At 51.6% G+C, this 19,035-nt stretch overlaps 1 protein-coding gene across 1 annotated transcript in view; it reads right to left on the reverse strand.

The window, feature by feature from the left end:
- Positions 1 to 2,346: 2,346 nt before the first annotated feature.
- Positions 2,347 to 19,035, reverse strand: part of STK10 (serine/threonine kinase 10) — a 41,598-nt gene continuing 24,909 nt past the window's right edge. Inside the window, exons 3-19 of the mRNA XM_063169053.1 lie at positions 18,679 to 18,727; positions 17,712 to 17,861; positions 15,830 to 15,902; positions 15,053 to 15,247; positions 13,926 to 14,007; positions 13,111 to 13,245; positions 11,728 to 12,432; positions 10,390 to 10,520; positions 9,073 to 9,196; positions 8,003 to 8,182; positions 7,189 to 7,281; positions 6,897 to 7,026; positions 6,361 to 6,485; positions 5,573 to 5,761; positions 5,168 to 5,293; positions 4,596 to 4,709; positions 2,347 to 4,494 (exon numbers count right to left, since the gene is read on the reverse strand). Of these exons, the coding sequence (XP_063025123.1) occupies positions 4,354 to 4,494; positions 4,596 to 4,709; positions 5,168 to 5,293; positions 5,573 to 5,761; positions 6,361 to 6,485; positions 6,897 to 7,026; positions 7,189 to 7,281; positions 8,003 to 8,182; positions 9,073 to 9,196; positions 10,390 to 10,520; positions 11,728 to 12,432; positions 13,111 to 13,245; positions 13,926 to 14,007; positions 15,053 to 15,247; positions 15,830 to 15,902; positions 17,712 to 17,861; positions 18,679 to 18,727 (2,742 nt within the window). The 3' untranslated portion in view covers positions 2,347 to 4,353. The remainder of the gene's footprint in view (positions 4,495 to 4,595; positions 4,710 to 5,167; positions 5,294 to 5,572; positions 5,762 to 6,360; positions 6,486 to 6,896; positions 7,027 to 7,188; positions 7,282 to 8,002; positions 8,183 to 9,072; positions 9,197 to 10,389; positions 10,521 to 11,727; positions 12,433 to 13,110; positions 13,246 to 13,925; positions 14,008 to 15,052; positions 15,248 to 15,829; positions 15,903 to 17,711; positions 17,862 to 18,678; positions 18,728 to 19,035) is intronic.

The following is a 19,035-nucleotide window of genomic DNA, read 5'->3' on the forward strand; positions in this document are numbered from 1 at the left end:
CCATCCATCCATCCATCCTCCCTGAATCACCTCACAAAAATCACCTCACCAAAATCAGCTCACAAAATGATGCTCCTGCCCCCACAGAGGACACATCCCTGCAGCTGGAGCCCAGCCCAGCAGAGATTTCCCATTTTTCCAGACCTCTCTGATTCTCAGCAGTCGGCAGGAATGATTTTCCACTGCTGTGACCCCTGAATTGCAGGGTTTAGGTGTCACCCATGAGAGCCAGGCTGGCAGCACCCATCCTGCCCAGGCAGAGCAAAACCCACACAGGGGATGCTCAGCCCCTAAAATGGGGGAACACAGTGAAAATCCCGAGGACCAGGCTGGAAAAGCACTGAAACCCCGAGGAGAGGCAGAGATCTGGTGGAAGGGATGTCACAGAGAGTGCCAGATGCAGGGAAAGAGGCAGAGAACCCTTCAGGAGCTCCAGGGTGATGCCATCTAGTGAGGAGCGAGAGGAAGAGAAGGAGAGGAAGAGCAGCGAGCATCCAGCTCCTGCCAGCCTGGAATCAGTCGGGTTTGGAGCAGGGCAGGATGGGCTGCCAGGGCAAACTGCCCCCATAATCCATCCCCATCCAGCCAGGAGAGCAAACACCAGCAGCAGAGCAGGGCCAGCACCTCCAGGGAGGCTTGCTTGGACTGCTCAGGCTGGGAGGAGTTTATTTGGAGAATAAACCACTGGCCACTGGAGCAGCATTTGGCTCCAGAGGACTCTCAAGGAGCCCTGCAGACACCAGGGGAGCAGGGATGCAGCTGTGGGAGGACAGCACTCAGGCACAAGCCCCAAACCCTCCAGGCCTGCCCTGCTTTTCTTCCCCCAGAGAGTTCCAGCACCAGGAGCTGCCAAAGCCCTTGGGCAGCCCAGAGGGGTTTGGAGCCCAGATGTGACAGGAGCTGACCCACAGGGGATGCTGCAGCTGCTGCAGCACCAGGAGCTGCTCAGGGCTGTCAGCTCTGGTTTGAAAAATGAAGGAATATTTTTACTTTCGCTCTGTTTTCAACCTAGCATCGGGAGGAAATGGTAGTTAGCAGTTATTTCTGGAATATACAGTTCTTATATATATACTTATATATGTGTTAAATCCTCGTGGTTGAAGCTCCCCTCAGGCACTGCCAAGGACATGCAGATGAAGTTAAATATTCCCAGGAGATCTCCTGCTTCCCTGGGACACACTGAGACCACTGCAGTCCTGCTATACATAAACAAAATGATTAATTATGTGTCCTCAGCTACTCCATTCCTTACCATCCTGTGGAGCAAGGAGACAGGAACCCTCAGGCTCTGCTCATCCCTCTCTCTGCTCATTTAAAACCTCACCAGCACCACCTCACACTCCCAATTCCATCTCATTTTCAGCACCTCACCTGAACTCAGGTGCTGCACTTACCTGGGGTGGGCACTGCCAGCCAGGCCATTTCCTGCAGGAAATCCAAGGTTGAATTGGCAGCTCCTGGCAAACCTTCCAAAATTGAGGGTAAACCCACAGCAGCTCCATGGGCTGCCCTGATTTAATCTGAGTTCCTTGGGAGGAGTCATTGGAAGCAGCAGGATAAAAGTTGTGAGCAGGGAACAAAGGGTGTGGTGTTTGTGAGGGTCCCCAGGACGAGGTGAGGGATGAGAGTCTGACTCCAGGTCCTCAGAAGGCTGATGTTTTATGTTTTATGTTATGTTTTATGTTATGTTTTATGTTATGTTATGTTATATGTTAAAACTATACTAAAGAAAGAGAAAGGATACATCAGAAGGCTTAACAAGAATGAATAATAAAAACCCATTACTCCTCAGAGCCTCTCCACAGCTGGACCATGATTGGTCATTAATTAAAAACAATTCACATGGAACCAATCAAACATTCACCTGTGGGTAAACAATGTCCAAGACACATTCCAAAGCAGCAAACGCAGGAGCAGCAATCAGATAATTTTGGTTTTCATTCCTCTCTGGGGATTCTCAGCTTCCCAGGAGAAAATGAATTTTTTTCTCTTCCTGAGCAGAGGAGAGCATGGGGAGGGACAGGGAGGCATCTCCTTGGGAGAACTGAAGGGAACTGAAAGAAATTGAAGGGTTTGTGTGAGATTCCCGTTAATGAAAAGGAAAAGGAGCCTGCAGAAATGCTTTGCTCTCGGTGCAGTACTCGCTGCTGACCGAGCAGTGTCAGCCCAGCACCATCTGAGCCCGCACTGAGCTCACCCAGCAGCAGAGGCTCCAGCCCGCCTTCATCCAGCCTTGCAAAGCTCAAATGCCAGAAGTTTCTCCCAGTCAGCAAAACCCAGAGCAGAAGCAAAGCTGAGCTGAGGTCACAGCTGGCAAGCAGGCACAAAATCAGACCCATGCCCAGGTTTCTCAGTTTGTTACTTTATTAGAGAAGTCTTTACATCACGGTGGTGGCCCCACTGAAGATATTTTACAAAATATTTTAAAAAACCCCTTTTTATTCGAAGCCACAATTTTTAAAATCGTGTCCCATCCCCTCCCTGAAAAGCAAGCTGGGTTTAATTGTGGTTCCTTTTGAACAGGAACAACAAAAAAATCCATTTTTGAAAGGAGGGAAAATGATAACCATGCTGTAAACATGACAGCAGATGATGTGCCCCCCTTGTAGGTGAAGGACAGGTACTGGAGCCTGGCATACCCAGGGAGAGAACACAGAATACAATCTCCAGACAGCCCTTGTCCCATTTCGGAACATCCCTCGGTGTTCATTAACCTTCCATCAGCTCCCAGCCAGGTGTTAGCACATCTGGAAGGCACAATCCACATTTTGGAGGTGGGGCAGGAACCTTCCTGTGTTCACTCACAGAGACATGACTGCTGTGAAATCAGAGGTAACCTGGGATGGCCCAAAGAGACAGAGCCTTGCCAGCCTGCAGGAAGTTTATAAATATGGATTAGGGGCTCTAAAAGGGTAGGAAATGAACCCTCAGATCCAGAGTTAAAGACCTGGGGGCTGCCTCCTTCAGCCCAGTACCCAGAAGTGAGGCACATCACATACCACCTTGCCCTGAAATGCCAGTGAATCAACAGAGGGGACTTGAAAATAACAACTTTTTTCTTAGATTTTCTTTCTCTTGTTTTTAAGCAGGAATATTTTTTTTTTCTTGCTAAAGAAACAGGTCTAAAACAAACATTGTTGTCCAGAAAAAAATACTTAAGTGCTGCCTTACACCTTTGGGTTGTGTAAAGAAGAAGGTGCTGCCAGTGAGGTCCCTGAGCCCTCCCCAGCTCTGTGCTCCCAGTCCCACCCAAGCTCAGCCAAGCCCTGCCTTGTGCCCCAGGAAGGGACAGAAAGGACAGAGGACCTGCTCTGCCCCTCTGCCCCGACTCCCAGCCAGGAGAAACACCCAAAAAGCTGTGGCACATCACAGGGAGATGAGACATCAGCGGACAAGGAGGTGCTGGGAGCAACAAGCCCAGTTTGCATCTCCTCTTCCCTTGTCCCACTGCTCCTCCCCAGCGATGCTGTGCAGACATCACCCTCTGCCTGACCCACAGGGCCCCACACAGGAAAGACTGAAAATCCAGCCTGAAGCAGCTGTGTGATGTGAGAGCTCTGGCTGTAACACCCTTCACCCCACTCATCCCCAAGGCGCATGGCAGTGACAGTCACTGTGTCACCGCAGGACTGAGCTGTCCCCAATGTCCCCTCTGCACCTGCACTGCCTCAGAACCCACAGCTGGGCAGTGCAACCAGCCCAGACCAGCCTCTGAGAACACAGTTAGTGCCAGAGGGGCTGTGGTGTTTATTTCAGTGCCACTGGTCACAGCAAAGGAAGAGCAGGAGCATCTTTGGGAGGACATCCAGCCCCTTTCTGCACAGGCTGTGTGGGGAGCAGGAGGAAAGAAAAAACCCAGCCCTCCCTAGGCAAAAAACCCCAAATCTGTGTCCCTCTGTGGCAATAAAAGGGCCATGGTGGGGAGGGGTAAGTCTAAGGCCAAGGTGAGTTTAAGACAATGCCAGAGCTGCTGTGCCCCAGGCCAGGCCTTACAAAGGACAGGGACAGGAGCAGCCAGGCTGCAGAGGGAGGTGACAGCCCTGCCCCAGGGGCTGTGTCCCCCGATCAGAGTGGGCACTGCTCCAGCCTGAGCTGACAAACCCAGTGAGCACCAGGCTCACCCCAAAAGCATCCAGCCATCAGTGCAAGTGCAATCCAGAGAGGCTCCTGCCCCAATTCCCAGCCTGGAGCTCCTGGGAGAGCCACCCCAAGTTCCAGCCAGCGTCCCTCAGCACAGAGGCCACGTTTATCCCAGGCTGTGGTGGCAAGAGGCTGTGAGAGGCTCTTCCCAGTCCAAGCTGTCCCTGCAGCCCAGGAGGACACGGCCAGTCCCAGCTGGTGGCCTGCCAGGTGTTACAAGCTCTCTGAGGAGCTGAAGGGGACGAACTTGGCGTGTTTGGTTGGCGACACTGGCACCTGTCCATCGGCCTCCTCGCTCAGCTTGAAGAACATCTCCTGCTCACGCTTCTTCTGGTTCAGCTCATCCTCCAGGGCCTTCAGCAAAGAGAACAACACAAGAGCGGGGTTTGAGATGGTTCTGGAGCTATGGGCACTGTCCCCTCCAGCCAGCCAGGACACCCTGCTCACAGCCCCACCTTCTTCCGTGGTCTCAGCTTGTCCCTCCACTCCTTCATGTGCTGGTTGTGGTTCTCATCCAGGGACTTCAGCTTCTGCGTTTCATGCTCAATCAGGAGGTGACACTTCTCATTCTAAAAACACATCAGCAAACACAACAGCCATCAGCAGCTGGAACTGTACAGCCAGTGGGCAAATGTTGGATTAAGCTCTTTTCTGACTTAGGGATGGGCTAACTGCGAGGTGTTTTAAAAACTTTTATTCCATTTCCAGTCTCATGTGAAGGGTGAGACAATGCAGACATTATAATTCATGCTATGACAATCAGAAGCTAATTATTTCTTAATTGTAATACATTATTAGTGTTTCTTGGCTTATCAGCTTCAGTTATATCTATTTCTTACAGTCAAACAGGACTTGTTGTGGGCAGAGACATTCGGAGCTCTGAGCTCCACGTTTAGACACGGCAACAAAACCCTCTCAAGGCAAGAGCAAGGAGACATCAACCCCTGAGAGTCCTCTGCAGGCACTCCTGCAGAGGCTGAGCCCTGCACAGGCAGCTCTGGCAGCCCAAGCCATGAGAGATGAGTACCTGGAGGTGCTGGAGCTCACTGGTGTTGCTCTCACACTGGGCCTGCATGTCCTTCATCTGCGACTCGTGCTTCTGCTGCTGGTGCAGCCGCTCTGCCTTCTGCCTCTTCTCCTCCTGCAGGGCAAACTGGAAGACAGAGAAGCAGGTGCCCATGTAGGCAGCATTGCCCTGGCCTCTGGGGCTGCCTGAGAGACCAGCCCAGCTTCCATTATTGCACAGCAAAGAAAATATTTGTGTTGCTTTGTCACGATGGAGGCAGCGCTGAAAACCACATGCAGCACCACAAAACAGAGCCATTCAACCCAGCAGTAAGTTAGAATATGGAAACAGCAATTTGGGAAAATGCAGCTTTCTCCCCCCTCACCAAGCCAAGCCTCAACTCCTGGTGCCTCTTCAGGCCCTGACCTGTTTGATCTTCTCCCTCTGCTCGGAGGCGGTGCCGCTGGAGTGGATGTGGAGGCTCTTCTTGTACATGGCCATGCGGGTCTTGCCCTCGCTGCGCTGGATCTTGGGCAGCCGGGCCTTCTCCTGCTGCTGCCTCACCTTCAGCTGCTCCAGCATGCGCTGGTTGTAGCGCTGCATCTGCTCCCTCTCCTGCAGGCACACGGGGCTCAGAGGGAGGGTCGCCTCCCCAGAGCCCTGAGCAGAACGGGGACAGCTGGAGGGCACATTTGGGAGTAGCCTGGAGCTGGCTGGTGACACTCCAAAGGGATAAGAGGGGATGAACGTGCTGGGATAGCAGAGGAGAAGGGCCGGAAGTGCCAGTCTTCACTCCATGCTCTGGGAATCAACCATGTCAAATCCTGGGCAGTGGCAGATTTCCAGAAAATTTTTCTGGGGGGAAAAATTTCCCCCCAGAATTCGCAACTTCTTGCATGTTAAATGCACACAACACAGAGCACATGTCCCAGGCAAGAAGGCTTCATTGCCTTCTTGACACCAGCTGTACTCTGGTCCCTTTTCATTAATAATCACCAAGCCCTTTAACTCCCAACCCACCCTTAGAATTACAGAATATTCTCGGTTGGAAGGGACCCACAAGGATTGAGGCCAGCTCTTAAGTGAATGGCCCATATAGGGACTGAACACACAGCCTTGGTGATTTCCCCCCTTTCATCCTGGAAGGGAAACACCCAAGGACACCTGGACACTTTGCTGGCCCACACCAGCGTGGGAGGGTGTAAATCCTTCACCTTCTCGTGCTTCCTGAGCAGCTCGTGCCTCTGGAGGAAATACTGGTCCTTCAGTTGCTGCTTGATGAGCTGGTGCTTCTCCTGCTGCTGACGCTCCTCCAGATCCCAGATGGAAGCTTCTCGGTCTGTGGGGAGGAGCAGGAGCAGGAGATCACCCACCCTGGCCTCCCATCCTGGTCACACAAAGTGTCCCAAGCTCGAGAGACCTCTGTGCACACCAACAGCACAGCAGATGTTGGGGGTGACCATTCATCTCCTGTTTTCCATGAGAAACTGGTTGCAAACCATATTGGAACCTGATTTCTTGCAATTATGAAGCCTAATTGGTTCATATTTGTAAAGTACTTTGAAGATTAAAGCACTAAGTATTATTATTGTTAAACATTTAGACAGGACCTGGCAAGGCTGGTTTTTTCCACATCCCATCCTGGCAGCTTGCAGCTCTGTCACAGCATCTGCTGCGTGGGAACAGCTAGGGCTGGATAAAGCCATGGCTGCAGCCCTGCCTCCCCTCCCTCCCAGCCTTTGCCACCCACCTCTCATCAGCTGCTGCTTCTTGTTGAGGCACTCACGCTCCTTGTCACAGATCTCTCTTTTGTTCTGGGCAATGATGTTCTTCATGGCCTGCTCCAGGTCCTCCTTCTGCTTGGCCAAAAACTCCTGTTCCTGTTAACAAACCAGCAGTGCCACCATGAGCTCTCCCTCTGCTGCAGCTTGGGAAGCAGCTGCTGGTGTTGCAGAACCTGCCAGTCCCTGCAGCAGGAAGGATGCTCTATTCTGCTGCACATTTCCCAGTTTTGGGGCTGGGGGATGTTCCCTGAGTCTCACCATGGTTTGTTTTTTCTGGGTGAAGTCATCCATCTTCGCCTTCAGGTTCCCTTTGCGCTGCTGCCGTGGCAGCTTCTCAACCTCGTTCTTCACCTGTGGGGAGGAAATTAAATTTTCCTGCAGGGCACTTTAGGCCAGGAACAACCCTCCCTTGAGTCACTGAACAGCTCAGGAATCACCCAAAAGGCTCTCAGGAATCACCCAAAAGCACCTCAGGAATCGCCCAAAAGACTCTCAAGAACCACCCAAAAAACACCTAAGGAACCACCCAAAAGCAGAACTTTCCTCATAAAACACCAACTGCTTCCCTCTCAAGTTCTGCCACGAGAAATGCTGAACTTCCCAGGAAGAAAGAGGTGCAGGACATCACCTTCCCTCCCTCCCTCCCATCCCCAATCTTCACCTCCTTCTTCATCTGCTTGAGCTGCTCGAGGAAGCGCGCGTGGTCGCGCTCCTGCTGCAGGCAGAGCAGGAACAGGAACCACCCAAAATCACCTCAGGAACCACCCAAAATCACCTCAGGAATCACCCAAAAGCACTTCAGGAATCATCCAAAAGCACTTTAGGAATCACCCAAAAGCACTTCAGGAATCATCCAAAAGGCTCCCAAGAATCACCCAAGAGCACCTCAGGAATCACCCAAAACCACCTCAGAAATCACCCAAAACCACCCCAGGAACCACCCAAAATCAACACTTTCCTCATAAAACACCAACTGCTTTCCTCTTAAGTTCTGCCACGAGAAATGCCGAACTTCCCAAGAAGAAAGAACTGCAGGACATCACCTTCCCTCCCTCCCATCCCCAATCTTCACCTCCTTCTTCATCTGCTTGAGCTGCTCGAGGAAGCGCGCGTGGTCGCGCTCCTGCTCCAGGCGGATGCGCTTGGCCTCCTCGCGCCGCCGCAGCCCGTGCTCCTGCTCCATCCTCTCGATCTGCTGCTTCTGCTGCCTCTCCAGGTTCTCCAGCTCCGTGTCGTAGAACTTCTTCTTGGCCTGCCCAGGAAAGGTTAGGGTTAGGGTTAGGGTTAGGGTTCGGGTTCCTGCTTTGTTGCCTTCTGAAAGTTTAAAAAGAAAAGTGAAAAGAGGAAAAATATAAAAGGGAGCAAGGGGTTGTTCCTGCTTGGGTTGAGCCTCTTTGGAGAGGAGGGAAACTTCCAACCAGCACCTCACATTTGGAGCTGTGTGCTCCAACATTGAGCCTCTCTACAGAGGAGGGAAACTTCCAACCAACCCCTCACAACGTTGGGAGCTCTGTGCTCCAACATTGAGCCTCTTTACAGAGCAGGGGAACTTCCAACCAACATCTCACAAACTTTGGAGCACATTGAGCTTCTTCACAGAGGAGCGAAATTTCCAACCAGCACCTCAGGTTTGGAGCTCTGTGCTCCAACATTGCACCCATGCAATGGAAGGAGAAGTTCTTTAAGGTCCCTTCCAACCCACACCGTTGTGTGATTAGCTACAATATTATTTTGCTTCAACAGAAGGGACCAAATGTGTGAGGCCGGTTTATTCAATTTACACCCAGAGCCTTGCCAGATTTCCTGCTGTCACACTCAGGCCGTGCTGCTTTCTTATTTAAAGTTTTTTTTTTTTTCCCTGTGAATTACAACAGCACTATAAACTGTTTCTCACAGTAGCCATGAACAGACATCAAAGAAAAGATCATTAAAGAGAGAAAGTCCAGAACAACCCTTTCCCTGCTACACCCTGCCAGGCAAAGGCTGCCAGTGCTTCCCAGGGTGCTTAAAGCCCACAAAACCTCCACCCTCCATCCATGCTTCACATCCCAAAGGGGTTCCTATGATGCCCAAGGCTGTTCCAACCCGGAGAGCATCCCCTGGGTTCCCGGCTGATTCCCAGGGCTCTCCCTGCCCTCCTACCATCATCTCCTGCTCGAAGCGCCGCAGCATCTGCTCCTGCTGCAGCTGGTGCTTGCTGTTCAGCTGGGCCTGGTTCCTGTGCTCCTCCTTCTGCAGCAGACGCAGCTCCCGCAGCTCCTGGCGCCTGCAGAGGGGCACGGCGGGCAGGGGCACACAGAGGTGCGGGGTCAGGAAGGCTCAGAGGGCAGAGATGGGCACACCCACGAGCAGAGTGTTTCAGCAGGGAGTGGAAACTGCAGCCCACAGCTCTGAGCACCCTGGGCTGCTGTGAGCACAGGCAGAAGGGAGATCCCAGCTGCCTGATGTGCTCCAGCTGCTGGGACACTGCAGGGAGCAGGATGCTGCTCATAGGAACTGCTGGAAAACCACAGCCCCCACAGGTAAGGCCCTTTAGCATTCACAGCTCCCCAAATGAGCCATGGCAAAGCTCCTGAGGGGGTTCTGCAGGCACTGGTGTCCCTCAGCAGCCCAAATACCCATTGTGCCAGTTGGGTTAGTGGTCACTGCTCCCCAAATCCCAAGCTGGACTGCTCTGGCCTGGCCTCTGTGCTCTATATCCGTTCTTATTCATATTTGGGTGGAAAAAAAGGCAGTTTTCCCAAATTCTGACCCATCTATGATGACATTGCATCCCTCCCCTCATCCAGCTCACCCAAAAGCACCTCAGGAACCACCCAAAAGCACCTCAGTAAATGAGCTCTGCTAACGAGCTTTTACATAAATCTGATCTTGGGGCTGAGGAATAAGGCAGCCACAGGGACACAGTGTTTAGGACAAATTATCCTCTCAGGGAGTCCCTGAGAGCAGCATGAGGAAGCCTGGAATTGGGCATCAAATGAAACAATTTGTATTTTAATTATTTTAAGGGCCTTTTCATTTCAGTGCTAGAAACAGCAGCGCCTCTTTCTGAGGATAAGTCAGGGAGGTTTGAAGGCTGCAAGATCTGCAAAGGAGTCATCAAGCAGGGAGGATACACCCATGAATATTAAATAATGCTCCAGGAGTTTACAACTCCCTTGGCCATTCTGTTAATGAAGTCTGAGGAGATTTGAGAACAAAAGCGAGAGGAACATCTTGAGAAGATTTCCCAGCTAATTTCCACTGAGCCAGGCATCTGCAGCCCTGGGGACACATTCAGTCATCCCCAGAGGACAGAGCCAGCCACAACAAACCTCCCCTTGCCACAGCCTTGCTGCATTTTGAGCTGAATCCCTCCTTCCCCTGCCCAAGTGGGACCAAGACAACAAAGAGGATTTTAACTGGATTAGCTCACACAGAGGAAACCCTGCTTCTCCCCCATCCCAGTGCCCCACTTGCCTGAGGAACCTCATTTCTTCATCCTTCTTCTCGTCCTCGCTGATGATCTTGGAGGTGGTGACGCTCACCTCCACGCCGTCCACCACGAACTTGCGGGTGCGCTTCAGAGTCTTCTTCTGCAGCCGCGAGTCCTGGGGTGGCAGGGGGAGAGGAGGGGCCCTGAAGCAGCTCCCCAGGGCTGCAAGAGCTGCACTGGAGCCCTCAGAGCTGCACTGGAGCCCTCAGAGCAATTCTAGCGCTCTGTTATTCATGAGGAACATACAGAAGAACAACATGGAGCACAAACCATCGGTGAGTTTGGAGATCCAGCCTGGCTACCAAAACATGGAGCAGCAGGACTTCCACCCTGAACAAAACTGACCCACCTCCCAAAGACCCTTTCTCACCTTCCTCACGTGGCTTACCCCCTGAAAAACCCAAAAAACTCCTTTCCCCTTCAAAAGGACCAACTCAGAGAGCAAATCTCTGTGTGGCATCCTCCTCAAGGATTCCAGGTGTGCTGGAAAGGAGGAGGAGGAGGAGGAAATTCCTGTGCAAGAGCATCACATTTCCAGCCATTAGGATTGCAGGCTGCTCTGGGGGATGCTGGCTCTCCAGCTCCCAGCAGGAGGTGGGGAAGGGTTTGCCAAGAAAGGTTTTCAGGCACGTTTCTGTGCCGGGAACTTCTCACTCATGCGGGCAACGTGACAAAGATCTTGTGCAACACTTCCCTCTGCCCCCTCAAGGCACAGCATTTCTTCTCCTGGAGCTCAGCAAATACCATTCCAGTTATTTTGCCTCTTCCTCGAAGCCCTGCTGGCCTGGGCAGCTCCAGGTCAAGCATTCCCAGCCTCCAGGAAGCTTTAGCAAAAGCCAAGAAGCCTGGGAGGTCTTTGTGCAGTCCCTGCTGACACAAACCAGGTGTTGGGAAAACTGAGAGGCACAAGGCCAGATGAGCTTTTCCCTGGGATCAGGAGTGCCAAGGAAGAGCAGCAGAGTGATGCACTATGGATAAAGTTTAGGGAGCCCCATTTGGGGTTTCACCCTTGAGCAAGGACGAGTCAGGGTCATGGCGTGGTTACTGCACACAAAATAGACCCCAAGACATCAGACTTCCCCTGGATTTCAGTGGCCTGGCACAGAAGAGGACACATGAACCCTCAGCAGCTCCACCAAGAGCTCCTCCTTCACCTGAGGATGTGCCACATCCCCCTGGCACGGCTCAGCCCAGCTGTGCATGCTGTGCTGGCCTGAGCCCAGCTGGGACAGGCAGCATGGAAACAAACCCTGCAGAGCTTTTCCTAGGGAAGGGTTCCTCCCTGCTGAACCCTCTCCAGCACCCCCTGGCAGCACTCTCACCTTGAGGGAGATGGAGCCGCTCTCCCTGTTGAGGGACAGGTCAGCAGACAGGGAGATGGTGAGGTCCATGCTCTCGGAGGCCGAGGTGCTGCCGGAGTCTGAGTCCCTTTTGGAGCGGGGGAACGGCCCCAGGGGCTCCAGGCTTCCATTGGCCAGCTTCTCCTCGCTGAAGTTCTCCAGGAAAACGCTCTCTGGTCGCTCCACCATGCTCTTCCTCTCCCCCATGCTCTTCCTCTCCCCCATGCTCTTCCTCTCCTCAAGGCTCTTCCTCTCCTCAAGGCTCTTCCCCTCCCCGATGCTCTTCCTCTCTTCAATGCTCTTCTTCTCTTCAATGCTCTTCCTCTCCTCGATGTTCTTCCCCTCCCCGATGCTCTTCCTCTCCCCAAGGCTCTTCCTCTGCTCCCTGCCTGGCCTGGGCTCCTTGTTCCCCTCCGTTGAGTTTCCCAAGTGTCCTGGCTGCAGGATGATGTCTGGCTTGTCCTGGGTGGCTGAGGGGGCCGAGCTGGGTTTTGTGGAGTGGTTGCTCTCCAGTTTGTCACTGCTCACCCCTTTGTCTGAGGCTTTGTGGCTCTGGCTCTCTGTGGTGTCCCTGCCAGTGCCCATGGAGCCGTTCAGGGCTTTGGGCAAGGATGAGTCTGGAGGTTTCTCCCCATCAAAGCTCAGCTGGCTCACCTCAGAGGAGTCCCTCTTGTGCTTCCCAGGGGGCTGCAAAGACAGGCAAGGGCAGATGTTGGGTTTAGCACCACCACTCAACACAACTGCGAGGGCTACAAGGCACAGCAAGGTCACCCTGAACTGAACTGGGAAGGAATGTCCCTTTTAGGACGTCTGCCCTGGGATGCTTCCATCCTGCCCCAGGTTGGTGGCCCCAGGGATCCTGGGGGGGAGGAAGAGGAGCAATGAAAAAGCCCCAGAACCTGCACATCCTTAAGAGGCAGATGAGGAATTTGCACAATAACTCATTTTCCCATGGCTAACACCACTGTGGATGAGCCACTCCCTTTGTGACAGAGGAGGGAGGCTGAGATGTGTCCCCAAGCAGCTCTGAGATGTCCCCTGCAAAGAGCCAAGCCCAGGGGCAGATCTGCCCAGCTCCCTCCACGTGCTGCTGCCTTTGCTTCCCCTGCAGTTTCTCCAGCCTGCATCAGGGCTTACTTCCCTTTTTGTTTTCCCTTTTCCTTTTGTTTGTTAACCACTTTTCAGAGCCCCTCCTGTGAGTGGGCACTGAGCACCATTATTTCCCCATGCCCTTGGCAGCCACCACAACCCAGCCCCTCCCTGGCTAATCAACCACTTCCCCTCCACCTGATGTGACCCAAACCAGTTTTTGGAAGGTGAAAAAAGCACCAGGTTCTTTCCCCCAGCACAGCCCCAGCTGCTCACCGAGGCAGACTCGGAGGAGTCATCCTCCTCTGCTTCATCCCGGCTGTCCTCGATCTCCTCCATCACCTCAGCCTTGGCCTCGGCCACCAGCTCCCGCAGGGCCCTGTTGCTGGTGACCTTGCTGACAAAGGGATGCTGAAAACCAAGCACAGGGACAGTGTCAGCTGGCCAAAGTCACACCCTGTGAGCCCAAGGAGGACTTTGGGCTTTCAGAGACCTGAGGGGGTAGTTCCTTGCAGTGTCACTGGGATTTACCCCCAGAGGAATTCACAGGAGAGAACTGGGGTGAGGTTCAGGGCACACTGAACCTCAGGCGCTCCCCAAAGCTGCTTTATGGCAGCAATTCCCCCCCAAAAAAAGCAGCAGTGGGATTTAGACAAGGGACATCTGCCCACAGAATGTCACCAGGAGCAGGGCAGGATCCCTGGGACAAAGAGAGCCTGGGGGAGGTTAAATTGGAATGGGGCTGGAATCAGTCAGTGCCCACAGCACTGGGATCACTCAGTGCTCACAGTGGGAACACACTACTCACAGCAGCTTCCAGTCTTTGCTGTGATTTTGGGAAGGGACAGGAGGAAAGGAATTGAGTTTCAATCAGGGCTAACCAGGTACAGCCCAAGCTGGCTGCCACAGGGGTGTTTACAGGAGCTGCTTCTGCTCCACATGGTGTCCACAGGGGCTCTGCAGGTTGCTCCAAAGGGGGAAAACATTGCTGATCCTTTTTGGAGAGTTTTAATGGCTGAAAAGTGCTATGAACTTTCTAAACAAGACAGAAATAATCAGAATCCAGTCTGGGGTCTCTGGTCTGGCCCTACCTCCAGCAGCTGGGCAGCACTGGGCCGGGTCTCTGGGTTCTTGTCCAGCGCCTTCTTCAGGAAATCTCTGAACTCCAGGGACCTTCAAACACAGCTGGTGGTGAGAAACTCAGCACAGGAAAGGCCCCAAATAGCAGAGGGATCAGCTTGATCCCTCAGCAGGTTCTGCCCCTGCTTGCAACTGGCCACAATCAGCATTTTGCTCCCATGGGAAACCCTGTGCTCAGTAATTCTGATTATTTGTATGAGAAGCAGCACCAGGGCCAGGGCAGGGACCAGGTTTTGCCTTTTCCTGTGCTGGCAGCAGATGGTGGGGACTGAGCCCAGGCACAGGCAGGACACGGCAGCTGTCCCCAAAGGAGCCCATGGCAGCAGGAGCTGCTTGGGGACAAGAAGCCATCCAGTGGGCACGAGTGGCTGTGAAGGAGCAGGAGCCCATAGGAGGGCACCCTCAGCCTGCAAAGTGCAGCTCTGGGCAGCAGAGCGTGGCCCTGGTGTCACTCCTGGGCAGCTCCAGAGGCAGCTCCCAGCCTGGCTGCTGCCTGTGACAATGACTGTAACAGTGCTGTGACAGGGCTGTGACTCCAGGGCTCTGCCAGACATCGGCTGCTGGCTGACCTGCTGCAGCTTTTATTATTTAGAAACAAGTAAATTAATAAAATAAATAAATAAATAAATAAATAAACAAACAAATAAATAAATAAATAAATGAAAATCAGTGGCTTGTTTTCTTTAAATTAACTGGGTAATTTTCTTTTACATGCAGAAGTGGCTTTCCAGACTTCAGGGAAAGCAATTCTGGAGCTCATGGCCATCTCCAGCTTTAGAGAAAAATCTGCCTTTCATACACACGGGTTGTTCTGAGAACAGCCAAGGGGTCACCCCTGTTTTTTGGGGTGGTCTGTGGGTGAGCAGGAGCTCTCTGGTTCTGGGGGCTCTGTGGGTGAGCAGCAGCTCTCCCTGTGCTGCCTGGACCCTGTGAGCATCCAGCCCTCAGCCAGCACTGCCTTCCCAGCCCCCTGCACACAGCTGGAACAGGAACACAGCTAAACCCCTACCCAAATGCAAGAAAACTCCTAAAACCAACTGGTTTTTCTCCGTGTGAGAGCTGGGAGGTGACCCCTCACCATTTGGAGGGGCAGCTGAGCGTGGGCGGGTCGGACTTGGCGATCTTCAGCAGGACCCTCATGGGGTTCAGCTCGTGGTGGGGTGGCTCAATCTGGGCCATCTCGATCAGGGTGATGCCCAGGGACCAGATGTCAGCCTTGTAGTCGTAGGGAGTGTCCTTCATGGTCTCACACATCACCACCTCCGGGGCCATCCTGCGAGGGGCAGGGCAGCAGCAGTTAAATAACCCACAAATAACCCACACCCACAAATAACCCACAGGGCTGCAGGAAACACAGCTGTTCCTCCCAGAGCTGCAGGAAACACAGCTTTCCCCCCCAGCCCTGGGTTTCAGCATCTTTTCCACGGGGTGCAGCCCCCTCCTTGCTCCACAGAAAACCCCCAGGCCGTTGACATCTGGCGCGGATGTTGCCTCAGAGCATCAATTAATCCCTGCAGTTCCACTCCTCCAGCAAGCTGGGTGATTTAGAGGTTGTGTTTCTGGGGCAGGGCCTCGTTCCCATGAGCTTGGAGTGGCTTCAAAGCCCATGTCAGCCCCGGGATGGGGAGAGCACACTCGTGTGACCCTCGCTGCAAGCCTGGAGCGCTGTGACCCCTCTGCAGCACACAGAGCTCTCACAGCTCTGCTCAAGGAAAACCCTTGAAATGTGCAAGAAAACGGCCAGGAATCCTCATTCAGATCCTCCCACCCTAAAGCAGAGTGGCCCAACACCCCCCAAAGCTCCAGAGCAAAGCTGATTTTCAGGAGTGAAGCCCTCCACGAGCAGGGCACTCACCAGTAAGGGGTCCCGATGAAGGAGTCTCGCTTCTGCAGGGTTTTCATGTTCTTGGCAGACACCCCAAAGTCAGCTGCAAAGAGCAGTAACATTAGAGGCTGGAGGGAAGCTGGAAAAGCCTTCTGAGTTAGCACACTTGGCTGAGACACAGACTGGAGAGCAAACAGCACACACTGATGCCATGGGCTGTGTCCTCTGAGCTGAGCATCAGGAATTCAACCCGGTTTGGGGTGCATGACCCCCGGGATTTTCCTCTCCCATGTGCTATAAAACAGGCACAACCCCCTCCTGCCAAACCCTACATGTCTGTGAGGAAATGGAAAAAAGCAGCTCCATGGCAGATTTCAGGATTATTTCCTAGCAAAAAGCCCGATTTTAGAGCAGAAAAACCGAATTGCTGTTCCATTCCTCCATAGCAGATTTCAGGATTATTTCCTAGCAAAAAGCCTGATTTTAGAGTAGAAAAACCAATGAGCTATTCCATACCTCCATAGCAGATTTCAGCATTTATTTCCTTGCAAAAAGCCTGATTTTTAGAGCAGAAAAACCAAAGTGCTACATTCAGCCACAGCAGATTTCAGGACCTATTTCCTAGCAAAAAGCCTGATTTTAGAGCAGAAAACCCAAATTGCTGTTCCATTCCCTCTGTCCCTGATTTGTCCCTTGTGAGCTCAGCCCAGGTTAGATTGGTCAGACCTGGAGGGGGTTCAGAGCCCACACAGTGGGTTTGCTCTCTGGGACAGCCCTGGGGGCAGCTGGAGGAGCTGTCACCCATCCCCAGCCCGAGCCCAGGGTGTCCCTGCCTGTCCTGCACACAAACCCAGCCTCTCCTCCCTCAGCAGCACTCGTTGGGTGCCAGCTGAACTCCAGAGCTGGCAAAGGAACCCTCTGGCAAGGCTGCCCCTGTCACCACCAAGGCTGCTGTGCAGATAAGAGGAATTCCTCCAGCTCCCAGCCCTGCCAGCTGGCACCCCCTGCTCAGGATGCTCAGCAGGCCAAAACCCACAGAAATCGGGTTCAGAGAGGGATTAAATAAATTCAGGGAGGAAAAATCCATCGGCGGGCTGAGCTGGCTGTGCCCTGGGGGCTGCAGCTCCATTTGCCTTTCCCTGGAACAAAACCTTCCCCTCCTTGTGCTGCTGCTCCTCCTGGGCAGCAGAGAGCATCCCTCAATCCCAACACCAACACTCAGGGGTGGTATTTTCTGGGGTCCCTGTGGCAGGAAGGAATGAATCTGACTCCATTTTCTTAGAAGGCTAATATATTGCATTATATTAAAAATATATTATATAATATAATATTATATTAAAATGTATAATATTATATTAAAATGTATAATATTATATTATATTATATTATATTATATTATATTATATTATATTATATTATATTATATTATATTATATTATATTATATTATATTATATTATATTATATTATATTATATTATATTATATTATATTATATTATATTATATTATGATATGATAGTATAGTATACGATATGATATTACTATACTAAACTATACTAAAGAATAGAGAAAGGATACAGACAAAAGGCTACAAAGAATGATAATGAAAACCCTTCCAGAGTCCCAAAACAGCTGGCTGTGATTGGTCATTGAGTCAAAACAATTCACATGAAACCAATGAAACAACCACCTGTTGGTAAACAATGTCCAACAACACTCCAAGGCAGCAAAACACAGGAGAAGCAATCAGATAATTATTGTTTTCATTTTTCTCTGAGGCTTCTCAGCTTCCCAGGAGCAGAAACCCTGGTGAAGGGATTTTTCAGAAAATATGACAGTGACACTCAGGGACATCCAAACCTGACAGATCCAGCTCCAGCTGTCCCTGGGGAGGTGCCAGGCACTGACTCACCCAGCTTGATGTCCCCATCCTGGGTGAGGAGCACGTTGCCAGCCTTCAGGTCCCTGTGGATGATCCTCTTGCTGTGCAGGTAGTGCAGAGCTTCCAACATCTGGCGGCAGATCACCTGGATCTGGGGCTCAGTCAGGGCCCTGTCCAGCTCTGCAGGGAGGGACAGGGGGTCACACAGGACAGGCATCCGGGGATGCTCACCTGAGCAGCAGGAAGGGCCAGGTCACCCAGCAGGGCGTGGCAAAGCCACTGTCCCTGTGCCAGAGCAGCGGGGGATGATGGAAATCAGCTTGTAAAGGTGATTTATTCCTAAACCAGCACTTGCAGCAGGATTTCCACCTCCTGGAGCTGCTGGGAATGCTCTGTGATTCAGTGATTCCATTTCTGCTGCTCACAGGGACAGGAGTGACCTCCCTGCTGAGGAGCAGAGAGCATCCCTCAATCCCACCACACTCAGGTGTGGTATGTTCCGGGGTCCCCCATGGCTGGAAGGAATTAATCTGACAATCTGACTTCATGTTCTCAGAGGAACATGGAGTCAGATTCATTCTTAATCTGAATATATTATATTATATTATATTATATTATATTATATTATATTATATTATATTATATTATATTATATTATATTATATTATATTATATTATATTATATTCAATATATAATATATATATATATTCAATATACATTATAATATAGATTGAATGTATCAATACATTAATATAGCTATATATAATAATACCAGATATTAATTTATATTGATATTATTATAATAATATAATATATTAATTTATATAATATATAATATAAATATATAATATATATTTAATATATGAAAATATATTATATATTAAAATAATATATTGAAAAGTATATTATATTATATTATATTATATTATATTATATTATATTATATTATATTATATTATATTATATTATATTATAATTGGGCACAGCTGCACTCACCCAGCATGGTGGCATCCACGGCCCCACCCGGGCAGAACTCGATCATGATCTGGGGGGGCAAAGAGAGGGTTAAAGCCAGGCTGGGTCCCACTGGGCAAGGGGAGGACAGAGGAGCAGAGCTGGGTTGGATTCCCTGATTCCCTGCCCAGCTGTGAGAGCTCCCCTTGGGCACTGTGAGGAGCTCCCAGCCCCGGGGGCAGGTGCCACCCTCTGCCAGGTGCCACCCTCTGCCCAGGTGCCACCCTCTGCCAGGTGCCACCCTCTGCCCAGGGACCTTCTGCCAGGTGCCACCCTCTGCCCAGGTGCCACCCTCTGCCAGGTGCCACCCTCTGCCAGGTGCCACCCCCTGCCCAGGTG

Source organism: Melospiza melodia, chromosome 14 (genome assembly GCF_035770615.1).
Source record: "Melospiza melodia melodia isolate bMelMel2 chromosome 14, bMelMel2.pri, whole genome shotgun sequence".
Lineage (NCBI taxonomy): Eukaryota > Metazoa > Chordata > Aves > Passeriformes > Passerellidae > Melospiza > Melospiza melodia.